This window comes from Camelus dromedarius, chromosome 4 (genome assembly GCF_036321535.1).
Source record: "Camelus dromedarius isolate mCamDro1 chromosome 4, mCamDro1.pat, whole genome shotgun sequence".
Classification (NCBI taxonomy): Eukaryota; Metazoa; Chordata; class Mammalia; order Artiodactyla; family Camelidae; genus Camelus; species Camelus dromedarius.
Genome location: NC_087439.1, coordinates 4,009,828 through 4,021,892, shown reverse-complemented (window position 1 = coordinate 4,021,892; position 12,065 = coordinate 4,009,828). Strand labels below are relative to the sequence as shown.

The 12,065-nt window shown below is 42.7% G+C and overlaps 1 protein-coding gene across 4 annotated transcripts in view; it reads left to right on the top strand.

The window, feature by feature from the left end:
* Positions 1-3,469: 3,469 nt before the first annotated feature.
* FAM168B (family with sequence similarity 168 member B) overlaps positions 3,470-12,065 on the top strand; it is a 32,967-nt gene continuing 24,371 nt past the window's right edge. Inside the window, exons 1-2 of one of the 4 annotated variants that reach the window (XM_031451177.2) lie at positions 3,470-3,634; positions 10,690-10,770. In XM_031451177.2, the coding sequence (XP_031307037.1) occupies positions 10,701-10,770 (70 nt within the window). In that variant the 5' untranslated portion in view covers positions 3,470-3,634; positions 10,690-10,700. Of the gene's footprint in view, positions 3,635-3,818; positions 3,883-10,689; positions 10,771-12,065 lie in introns of those variants that run through there. The other 3 variants (XM_031451181.2, XM_031451180.2, XM_031451178.2) reach the window with 3 other exon arrangements.

Here is a 12,065-nt window from a genome sequence, read left to right as displayed (position 1 = left end):
AGTTTGTTACCCTGAGTGTGATCTCTATGGACACTAGCTCCGCCCCTTGAACTCTTGAACTTTTACTATAAAGCCTCCTGCCTTCCCTCCCCAGGAGGCTCACAGTCTTAGAGGCTTAGGCCACTTTGACCTCCTTTGCCTGGCAAACAAATAACCCTGCCTTTTCTACTTCATCCAAAACTCTGTCCTCAAGTCTCAATTTGGTATGCAGTGTATGGAGGCTGTGTTTCGGGCACAGATACATGAATAAATCATTCAGTTAAGAGAAAATGCAAATACATTTAAGAATGACTCTTGCCTGCAATCTAACAAATGCAATCAAAACGAATGAGATACAGATTTCAGTGGTCAAATTTTAAAAGATTTTTAGTGAAATAGTCACTTGTTAATCATTTGTCTTTTGACTGTGCCCACGGTGCTTTTTGTCAAACCAATGTTTTTCACTGCCATGGCTTCTGATTTTGAAAGGGAACTTAAAAAGACCTTCTTCACTCTAAGATTAAAAAAGAATTTTTCCATGCTTCCTTCTTGCTCTTTTATGATTCCATTGTTGTGCATTCATATCTTTTTTGATTTGGATTTTATTCTGGTGTAGTATAAGGTAGAGATTTAATTTTATATTTTTTCAGATGGCTATATTTTTGTCCCAATACCACTTATTGAATGGTCTGTCTTTCTCCTCAGTAATCACTGAGATGCTGCCTTTATCAGATATACAGTTCCCCAAATTATTTGAGTGTATTTCTGAATTTTCTGTTCTATTTCATTGGTCTGTCTATTCATGTATCTGTGACACACTGCTTTATTGGTTGATGCTTTTAAATATGCTTTCTTATCTGGCAGGGCTAGTAGCCCCTCCTTATTGCTCTTTATTTTCAAAATTTTCCTGGGAGATGTTCTTGCTTTTGATTTTTCTTGTTTATTTTTTTCTCATATGTAAATTAGAATAACTTTATCTAGTTAAAAATAATTATTGGTGTTTGATAAGAGTTGTATTAAATACATAAATTAATTTAGAAGAATTATTCAAAAATATGATGTTTTTCTCCATGGGTTTAAATGTTCTTTCGTGCCACTTGGTGGTTATTCAAAATTTTATTCATATACATCTTGCACAATTCTTATAAAAGTTCATTGCGTATTATGTTGTTATATTTATATATTAGTTTATTTATTTTTCTATAAGTAACCTTGTATAAGGTTGATCTTTTCTTCCATTACATCTTTTAATGAGTTGTTATTCAGATACATGATAGCTATTTTTTTCTCATTTTGGTTGCCGTTTATTGCTGAATTCTTTTATTGTTTGTGCAGTTTTTTGGATGATTACACCTTGCTTTGGATCTGATGCTTAAGTGAGAAATTTCTGTTGTGTATAGACACTGAGATTTGGGGCTTGCTACTGAAGTATTTTCTAGTTATCCTGACAGATACCAGTAATGTAAAATAAAATAAGAAAGATGCTCAACACAAAAATATATTAGGGTAAAATTTTGTGGGGGCAGTGGTATGGAAGCAGGAGTTTAAGGAGAATATGCAAAATGAAATTTTGTTCTGTTACAGAACTCATTCATGTATTCTTAAAATGGAAAATAGTGGGACTGAAATCACCATGGTGTCTATATCCCAATGGATATGTTTTAAAGAGTAACATCTAGTTTTATTTAAAACTATCAACACTTACAGCGTGCCAAAAATCAAGTCCTCTGCATGTATTTTAACTTGCACTGAAATCTTATAGATGCCAAGTCTTTAGAAACAGTAGCAGGTATTCTTGGTTTGGACAGGGCAAGGCAGACTGTGCAGGGTCTTCCTGCTGAGTACAGGCCCACAGGCTCCTTCAGCTGTCTCTGAACCCCAGCCTGAAGACCTATCCAACCCTACATCCCAGGATTCTTTCCCCTTTCTCCAAGGCAGACTCGTTGGCTCTCAGCCCAGGTAGGGAACCTGTGGTCCCATTAATGTTACAGACAGTAAGCGTGCTGCCAGTAGATATAGCCAGTGTCCAAGTTCTAGTCCCAACCCAGAAAAAATTCAGAGACAAGACGTGGAGGTCAAGAAAGTAAAGTGGGGATTTATTAAGGGATGGATGGTACACTCTCAAGGGGAAAGCCAGCAGGCTCAGCTGAGCAGCTACCCTGAGTTTCTTTGGCAAGTTCGATACATCAGCTGTAAAAATGAGTGGGTGGAATACTCATTGGGGAGAGAAGGCCTTGAGGTTGTATTCCCTAACATTCAACCCAACTCCACCTTCTTGAAGGGAAGAGATTTTTGTTCGTGTTTAGACTGGATGGTAAGTGTCATGGCATTGGTGCATGATGGATACTTCTAATCTGCAAGGCTAATTTTATTGAAATAAGGGCATAATGAGCAAAAGGTTACATTTGGACACTAGAGATTCTTGCCTTTTTCACCTTTTTTAAATCGGCCTCTAGGCCACTTGTCACTCCAAAATGTATGATTTCTTATCAGTCCCGAGGTTCCTGTTTTTCTTTCTCTGCCCGGGGACCCCTGGTGCTTACATGATGTAGGATTTCCTGCATTTGGCCCCTGCCCCTCCTTTCTGCCTAATTCCTGCCATTTGGCCTACGTCTCCCTTCCTCTGCTTATATCTAGCTGTGTGCCTGCTCTAATAAGTGCAGTTCTGGGAAAGCACAAAGCCAGAACTCCTCCTTTAAGAGGAAGTACCCTGAAGCCAGATGTAGGGGTTTCAATCCTGGGTCCCCTTCCTCCTAGTTGCATGCTGTTAAAAAAGTCAGCCTCCGTTTGCCCTAATTTCTTCACTTGTAAAATGATTTATTTATGCGACTTAAGGAACGCAGAGCACAGAGAACAGCGATGCGCCCGCCGCAGCGTGGCGGCTCCGCGAGCCCCCGCAGGGGCTAGCGTCCCGGAGGACAGCGGGGCCTCCCAGACCACCTGGCGGCCAGGAAGAGCGCTCCCCACGCCGCCGGCGCCTGCATTTACACAAGGCTTCCAGAAGTGCGGGGCCGTTTAAAAATACGAACTCGAATACATTGTTTTGATCAGAAGTCAATAAAACGCTAGAATTATGTTCTACTATGTTCTTTCCACACTCTACCGCCAGGAGCGCAAGGACAGCGCGAGGAAAAGCATTCCACAGGGGCGTTTACTCCAAAAGGTTCACAGAGATGTTCCCTGGGCGCCGTTGACCCCTCGGGCCCTCCGCCCTCCACGCTCCACAGGCCGGGCCCCGGAACCCAGCCCGGGGGTCGCCACTCTGCGCGGCCCGGGAGGAAGCCCCGACGCGGCGCTTGCCGGACGCCGCGGGAGCGCGCACCGCCCGAGCCCGGAAGGCGCCGTCGGGTCACGTGCCGGCGCGCCCCCGCCGCGGCGCGCCGCAGGCGGAAGTGAGGTCGGAGCTCGGCGGCTGCGCACCGTCGGCGGGGAGCGCGGGCTGCGGAGAGGCGGGCCGGGCCGGGCCGGGCCGAGCCGGGAAGCCGGAGCGCGGGCCGGGAAGGCGGCGGCGGCGGCGGCGGCGACCGGGCCTCGCGGCTCAGCCCCGCATAGGAGCAGGCCTCCGCGGCGCGCGCCCCTCGCCGAGCCCCACCGCCGAGCCCGCCCCGGGCCGGCGAGCTCTGGTCACCGAGGCCCAGGCCGCCGGCGCGGCGCGGTGAGTGCGGGCGGGGCGGGCGGCAGGCGGCGGGCTCGGCGGCGGCGGCAGCGGCGGCAGCGTGCGCGGCCGGAAGTGCGGCGCTTTGTGTGGCCGACCTGGGCGGCGCCAAGGTCGGGCCCGCGGCGCGCGGCGGTGCTTTGTCCCGCGGGGCCGGGCGGGCCGGTGAGGCCCGAGGGAGGCGCGGCCGGGCGGCCGGGCGCGCGGACAGGTGCGGTGTGGGCGGCGGGGACGCGGTCGCGGGGCAGGTGAGAGGCATTCCTTGCACAAGAATGTTTTCGGGGCCCTTTTTAAGGTCCAGGTGATCAGATCGGGAAAACGTGAGAAAAATAAGGGAGGAGTGGGTTGGTTCTGTAAGTTAGCCCTAGGATTCTTAAGATTTTAATCATTTGCAGTGTGTAAACTATTTCACTTTGTCGACCCGCAGAGTAAACATTAATCCATTTGCTTGGCGGAAGCTTGGTGTTCCCCTCCAGCTTGAAAGGCTTGTTAATGTTTTCATCAGAGAATAACTATGTATTCCGAGAAGAGTTAATTATTGTGGCCCAGTCTAGGTTAAGTTTGAAAGAGGTGCGCTTTCATAAAGTGTCCACAGACCCGGTCTTTCTCTTTTATAGTGTGTATAAGTGCATCTGATAGTGTTTCATTAAAGTCATACGTAAAAGTATTTTGGACTGTTTTGCCCTGCAAGACAATTTTTTAAATGAAAAGGTTTGTCTAGTTCCCACTTACTATGTTCTCAAACCATTCTTGTGTCATTATAGATTATTTTCTCAAGGATTCTGTGAAAAACTTAGCAATAATAGTAAAACATATTTTTAAACTTTGGTAAGTAGACAAGGAGTGGCATATTTTTGCTTTGACAGCCAAGAATTGAACAGCTCAAGGCTAATTTTTCCAGTGTTGAAGGTGCTGCGGTGTACATTGTGAAAGAACTGTGTAAAGCGGGCTTGCTTTTAGTACGAATGTTTGGGACTAACTGGAAGCCAAGGTCTGGCTTTAAGAGTTGGAAACTGCGGACTTCCTCTAGGTTCTGCTCGGTGTTCGTTGTCCAGCAGTCACCAGAAATGCCCAGCGGGTAGTGTCCCCTTTGCCTGCGTCGTGCCCGTTGGGAAAGTGGAAGGATTGGGCTGGTTGGGTGTGCGAAAGGCTAGCGCCTGCAACCCAGGAGGGAGGGGGAAACAGCATCGATCTGCTGCTGTTGCTCCTGCTGCCTCTGCCCTCCTGTCAGACCTGATGACACTTGTGAGGATTCTTAGTAGTATGCAGCTCAGCAACTGCCTTTCAGCTCATTTCCATCTTATGGAAATGGATTGTAATGTCAGAATTATTCGAAATAAACAAGACAACAAAAAACCCCCAAATTACTTGAGTTTTCAAACATTGGGGGAATGAGTAGTGTGATTAATGCCACAGAAGTAGAGAATTAGAATTAAAAAAAAAAACTTAAGTTTACAGAGAATATTATTTTAACTTTATAGGTTCTGTAGTTTAAAGGGAAATTCCTGTCTACCAAACTTGTCTTACATAAACAGCTTGTTTTCCTGGATCAGTTGAGAGCAATTTTAAAACGACGGTCCACCAGTGTAATAGAGTTAATAGTTACTTTCCTCATGTCTGTGTTCCACGTTGTGTCTGTATCTTTGCAGTCTCTCCAATTGTTCTGTGCAGAAAAATAATGAATTTCTGCCAGTAGATTGCAAACCTTGATAGTGAAGGTAGAGTCTGGGGAGTTGAGAATTTTATCCTATTATATGCAGACGTTACTGAGAATTTCCAGTGCTGATTGTGCTAAAGGGAATTCTATCTTGTAAATTGCTGTCTCTGAGAGAGCCCCTTGACATGAGTTTTGTTGATACGAAACACCAGTATACAAGGTCTTTCAAGTTTTAGAATTACTGTTTTGTGTGGGAACTTTGTTTAGGTCATGGTATGTTTTGAAAGTAGTACAGTGAGGGGTCTTAAACATACTTTTCTTCTGATTGTTACTGAATTTTCAAATTGAGAAATTTTTGCTGTCATCTTTTTTTTATAGTTTATTTTTTAAAACTTTTTTTGAGTTATAGTCATTTTACAATGTTATGTTAAATTCCAGTGTAGAACACAATTTTTGTTATACATGAACATGTATATATTAATTGTCACACTTTTTTTCGCTGTGAGCTACCGTAAGATCTTGTATGTATTTCCCTGTGCTGTACAGTAATAATCTTGCTATCATCTTTTTTAAAGATGAATCTTGAGATTAATCTATTTTGCTGCAGGGGTCAAATTGCCCATAGAAATTCTGACATTTGAGTCATTACAAATGGGAAAGTTAAACAAAAAAAAAAGTCATGCCCAAAGTCATGTCCTCTGGATCCAGCCTTGGAATTGGGATCCTTGGCCCACACCAGATCAGACCTGGAAATTGGTGGTTTCTGGGTGGCCAGTGGCACTAGAATCCCAGGTAGACTGGTGATAGTGGGTTTTTCCCTTATTTTTTCATTATTTAAAAAGTGTGACAATACAGCATACCCAACATCTCAGTGTAACAATTATTAGCATTTTGCTGTAGTTTCCCTTTTTTGTAGAAATATTTTTAAGTTACAGACATCATGCTTTTTTTACCCAAATGGTTTAATATGGACTTCAAAAACCTTACATAACAAAAATGCTGTTATCATACAGAACAGAATTAATAGTTGTTTAATGCCATTTGATACCTACCTAGCCTGTATTCAGTTGTATCCCCCAAAATCCTTAAAATATCTTTTTACAGGTTTTTCCATCTAAATCAGGACCCAGACAAAAGCCTCCTTTGGCCTTTATGTCAAATTTTGTCTTAATCTAGAACGCTCCTCCCCACCCTTCACCTTTTTCCAGACCACTGACTTCCTGAAGAAGCTGGGTCTCTTGGCCTTTAGAATACATCCTTTTGGCTTTGCGTGATTGCCTCATGGTGTTCAGCGAATGCCTCCAACTCCTGTCTCTTCCCGTCACCTGGGAGTTAGCTGAATAGGCTCCAATGGCTTCAGATTTTAATGTTTGGTGGCAGCATGCCTCAAATGATGCAGGGTAACACCTCATATTGTGGCATGCCACAATAAGTAATGTGACTCTTGGTGATGTTAAGATTGGTCAGTGAGTTCAGCTTTCATATCCACTAATCAGTAAACAGATGTATTTCAACAATTCCAAATTAGATTTTAAATAAATATCTCAACTGGATATTTATTTCTATGAAGAGTTCTGTATTTTCTGTTTTCAGTTGTTCTTTTGTTAAAGAACATTCAGAAGACATTTATGAGCTCTCTGTCTGCCAAGTGCTAGTGAGATGCAGGGGCCAGGGCCGAGTAAGGCATTTTTCCCTGCCCTGAAGGCTCACAACCTGGGGGGAGTCTCATCATTTTAACAAGTGACTTAAGAAGCTGTTTGACATTAGTTCACAGACCTTGTGCAAGCCCTTTTGTTGAATTGGAGAGGAAACTGCAGCATTTTCTTTGATTAATCCTGTTTTTTTCTAACCTATAATTTTTAATTCATTAAGAGTTTTTAATCACTTCAGGACATACATATTAACCTCTTGGGAAGTATAAATGCTTTTAGGAAATACAACTTCTTGGTTGTTTGGAACTTAACGGTATTCAGAATTCAAACGCAACTCTACATTTTTTTAGTGGCAGATAGAGGATTGTGTTACTGGTTTAGACTATAGGTCAGGTCATTAAAGGACAGCCTTCAGTGCTTCGTTTGAGTTGTCTACAATTTTTGGCTGTTATGAATAATGCTGTTACAAACATTAATGTACAAGCCTTTGTGTGGATGTATGTTTTCACTTCTCTCAGGTGTATACCTAGGAGTGGAAGTGCTAGGTCAAATGATAACTCCTGTGTTTAACTGCTGTGCTGTTCATTGGCTTCATTGCCCCCCAAGTGACATCTGCTGCTCAGCCCCATGTTTAAGGGTCTCCACGTGATGGTTCCAGCTTAACCTGTGTCCCCACTGCTGTCTTTGCTGATTCCCTACATTAGCCTAAGCTCCAAATAAGCCCAGTTGCACCGTGTCCCTAAAGCACATCTTGCATTTTCTAATTTTTCTGGCTTTTCAAGGTCCTGTCTGTTGTTTAGGGCTTATTGAAAATACCACCTCTGTAATCCAAAATTTTCCTGACCATTCCTCTCCTCTATTGAATTTTTGCTTTCCCCACTCAACCCTCAGAATACTTAATCCTTTATGGCTCTTAATGCTCTTTTGCGCTGGTTGATGATTTTTCATGTCTTTTGTCTTATACACCTGTGTTGTCCAGTACAGTAGCCATCACCTATGTGTGACTTTAATTAAAATGAAAGTTAAACTAAAATGCCGTTCCTTGAAATGTGCTAGCCACGTTTGTGTTCAGTAGCCATTAGCGGCTCCTGTATGTGAACAGAGCAGACATACATTTCCCTCTTCACAGAAAGTCCTGTTGGACAGCACTTTTCTCTTTTGTAAACTCAGAACAGGGATTGTGACTTGCTTTTTTTTCTCTGTGGCCTTTGCATAGTGCTTTTCTTTTTTTATAGGATAGTCAATTACAATATGTCAGTTTCTGGTGTGCTTTTCTCATCTTGAGTTCAGTTATGAAAGTGAAATTAGATCCTGCACAGAATAGAGTTGTGGGAAGTTTTCACTTCCCTAGAGCTGATAGTTGAACCAGAGAAGGAGGTGAAATGTGTGAAGGCCTCCACAATGCTTATGTTGTAGATCCACCAAGAATGGGTTAAAAGTGCATGGTAATAGGATTGGCAGTTGCCAGTTTATTCTTAGACTGGGGTAAAATGCATGGTTGATTCCTGCCTATGTGCTGTGCCTTCCTGTCCTTGTTTCTCTCTAGTCTATTCCGTAGATCTTTATTGCCCAAGGCGGCAGCCTCTAGCCACTTGTTACTATTTAAATTGAAATTGAGATTAAATAAAACTAAAAAGTCAGATCCTAGCCACATTTTTCAGGTGCTCAGTAGATACGTGTAGCTGATGGGGCCATATTGGACAGCACAGATGGAGAACATCTTCTTTGTTGTAGAAAATACTGTTGGAGAGCACTGATGTGCACTTCTCTCTGACCTGTCCTTGGGGATGTCATGGCAAGTTTGTCATCTGCCTTTTGGCTTGGAAGTTAAATTAGACAGTTACTTAGGTGATGCATATTGCAATCACTGATATCCCCACTTTATTTCTAATTTAGACGAGAGCCGGTTACAAAGGCTAAGGACTTGACCTAGTATATTTTTTGTGTGTACTGAGCTGCTTGGTTGTGAATATTCTAAATGAGGCAGGTGAGTCGAAAAATTTTAAGTGGTTTGTTTTTGTATTTTGTCTTGGTAATGGAATGTGATACCTGGAGTGTTTTGAGGTGCATGTGTATTTTAGAAAGTGAGCAGGTAATTGCACCTTTTTTTGATGCCAGACATTGTTGGTGTTGGAGGTACAGCAATCAGTTCCAGTTCCCTGCCTGCCTGGGGCTACGTTCTAGCAGGGGGATGTAGCGGGGAAAGCAGACACTAAAGGCAAAAGGCAAATACGTGTACATTTTATGTTTTTATTTCTATTTTTCAAATAGACTTTGTATTTTAGAGCAGTTTTTGGTTCACAGCAAAACTGGGCAGAAAGTGCAGAGTTCCCGTATACCTGTTACCCTGCCTTGTTATTTTGATTTTTCAGTTTAAGATCCCCCTTAATCCTTACTACCACATAACTCACTGCTGACTCACTAGTTGAGGAATACTGAATAGTCTTAATTAAGTTCACACTTTAAGAATATATGGGGCGATAAAATTCAGAGGAAGGCATAAAATCAGGGTTGTATCTGTGCAAGTTCTTGAACTTTTCAGGAAAACAAGATTAGGAATTATAGAACACTGAATGGGTTAATAGAGGTGCTGGGCTGTAGCTAATTTCTTATTAGGAGATATACACATACTTGACGTAAGTTATTTCTGAAATAGGGAAAAGTACAAAAAGGACACTAAACCACCCCATTTAGAGACAGTGTCTGTTCATGTGTGTATTTCCTCCCAGACTTTGTGCTGGAGGTGCACCTGCCTATACGAGTAGGCGCAAATGTGGGATCACACTGTATAATGCAGCATTGTACCCCCCTTTTTTCCCACTTAACATTATATCAATCTTACATTTTTAAACGCTTTTTAAAACAGCTGCACGATATTTTATGCTCTGCCTAGGTCTAGTTTACTTAACTGTTCTCTGTTATAAGGACATTACTTGCAGATATTTTTTCACTGTTTTAAGCAGGGACATAGAGAACACTTTTTTTTCCTTAGCTTCTAATGGACTGAAGAGAGTTGTGAAGGAAAGTTTACAGCATCCCAGTGGACATCCATTAAGACTTTTGGCATTCCTTTATTGTTCTCTGTTGGCAGCAGCATGAAATGCCTTGTTTTGTATTGGACTAGAGAAAGAACTTTTGCTACCTGCTTTTTTTTCTTTTTTAATTGAAGTATAGTTGATTTACAATGTTGTGTTGGTTTCTGGTGTACAGTAAAGTGATTATGTTATACATGTGTATACATTTTCTTTTTTTAACTATTTTAGTATTTTATTTATTATTTAATTACTATTTTTTAATTTTGGTAGGGGAGGGTAATTAGGTTTATTTATTTTTAGAGGAGGTACTGGGGATTGAACCCAGGACCTCATGCATGCTAAGCTTGCACTCTACCACTTGAGCTATACCCTCCCCCCTACATTTTCTTTTCCATTGTCAGCTATTGCAAGATATTGAATATGGTTCCCTGTGCTACGCACCTTGTTGTTTAACTTTTTTATATATAGTAGTTTATATCTGCTAATCCCAACCTCCTAATTTACCCCGCCCCCCCCTTTCCCCTTTGGTAACCATGAGTTTGTTTTCTATGTCTGTGAGTCTGTTTCTGTTTTGCAAATAAATTCATTTGTGTCATATTTTGGATTCCATATATAAGTGATCTCACACGCTATCTACTCTTTTGAGACTGATGATGGAGAAAAACCTGAGAACAAAGGTGCTTGACTAAATCATTTTTTTTTCCTTTTTAGTTCTTGAAATCATGAATCCTGTTTATAGCCCGGGATCGTCTGGGGTTCCCTATGCAAATGCCAAAGGAATTGGTTATCCAGGTAAGCAAGGAAAATTTTGTTTCCATCGTTGAACTTTGAACATGTGGTGAATTTCCACGTCACTAGGAATGTTTTCGATGGGCAGACCCAGCTCAACTGGCTTAGATAAGAAAATGTGTTGGTTCATGGAATTGAAAAATCAAGAGCTAGGACTCTCTTTGGTCAAAGCTTGATCTGGTGGCTCCGAGGGTGGGGACCAGGGTCTGGTTTCACTACCTCCCGGGCTCAGCTTCACTTCCCCCGTTTTGCCTCAGTGTTGGTCACAGGTCACACTCCTCCCCATTGTGGTCTGTGTGGTGTTCAGCCCCTCCCTTGACTGTGAGCCTCTGTATCTCCGCTGTGCAGGAAAGCCCCACAGGCTGCTTGTTGTCTGTTCAGACCAGCCCTGGGGTTTGTTCTGATGGGACTCAGCTTCCACCCTGGGCCAGGAAGAGGGGGTCTGCTGATTAATTTGGGCCCGAGCCACATTCCCCATCCTTACTGAAGTCCTCTAGTCAGACATGGGCTGTGATGAAGCAGGTGAAGCAAAATTTGGGGGAATGGGAGCTGGTGGTCAAAAACAGCAAGTGGTTGTCCTAATTGGTACTTGAAACGAGGAATAATTATTTGTAATGTGGCAGACTTATTGTGAGTTTTGATAATACGGTGGAAAGTCAGAGATTGCTGCAGCTAAATATGGAAGTGACACAGCCGTGAGCCGATGTACCTGTCCTGGGGCATTTATTTGTCGGTTTTAACAACTGAACCTAAACCTTAGGCTCTTGTAAGGCTGGCAGTTGGAGTGGAACCCCTCATCAATCTGATTCCTCCGGAGGGTGATACTCTCAGTGAAGAGGCAGACTAAGCCATCCATTCACTGGTTCCCCAGGGAAGTTCTCTTTGCTTGGGTTCTGGGGAAGGGAGAAGTCTTTTTGGAGAATTTGTAACCATTCAGGGATGTTTCAGGCTCTACTTTGAATCACTTGAACTTCCCAGGGGGTTCATAGATTGAGAAACTAATATAAAAAATAGTCTCTAGCCCGCATTACACAATGGATCACCTGACAGCAGCCGGTGGAAAAATGCAGGTGTTCTCAGTCCACGTTGCCTGGGTTTCCCACTAAGTTCTCCCTGTTAACAATTCAGAATTATTATAAAACGCTGTGATGTTGTTCGTCAAATCTGAGTCACCAGTCATGACAGGCCACAGGAACATCAAGTGGAAACCACATCACACAAACATGTTTAGAATCGTTGAGATATAAAAGACAGAGTCAGAACGAAAGAAACCAGCTGGAACTTCAGTGGGGGAAAAA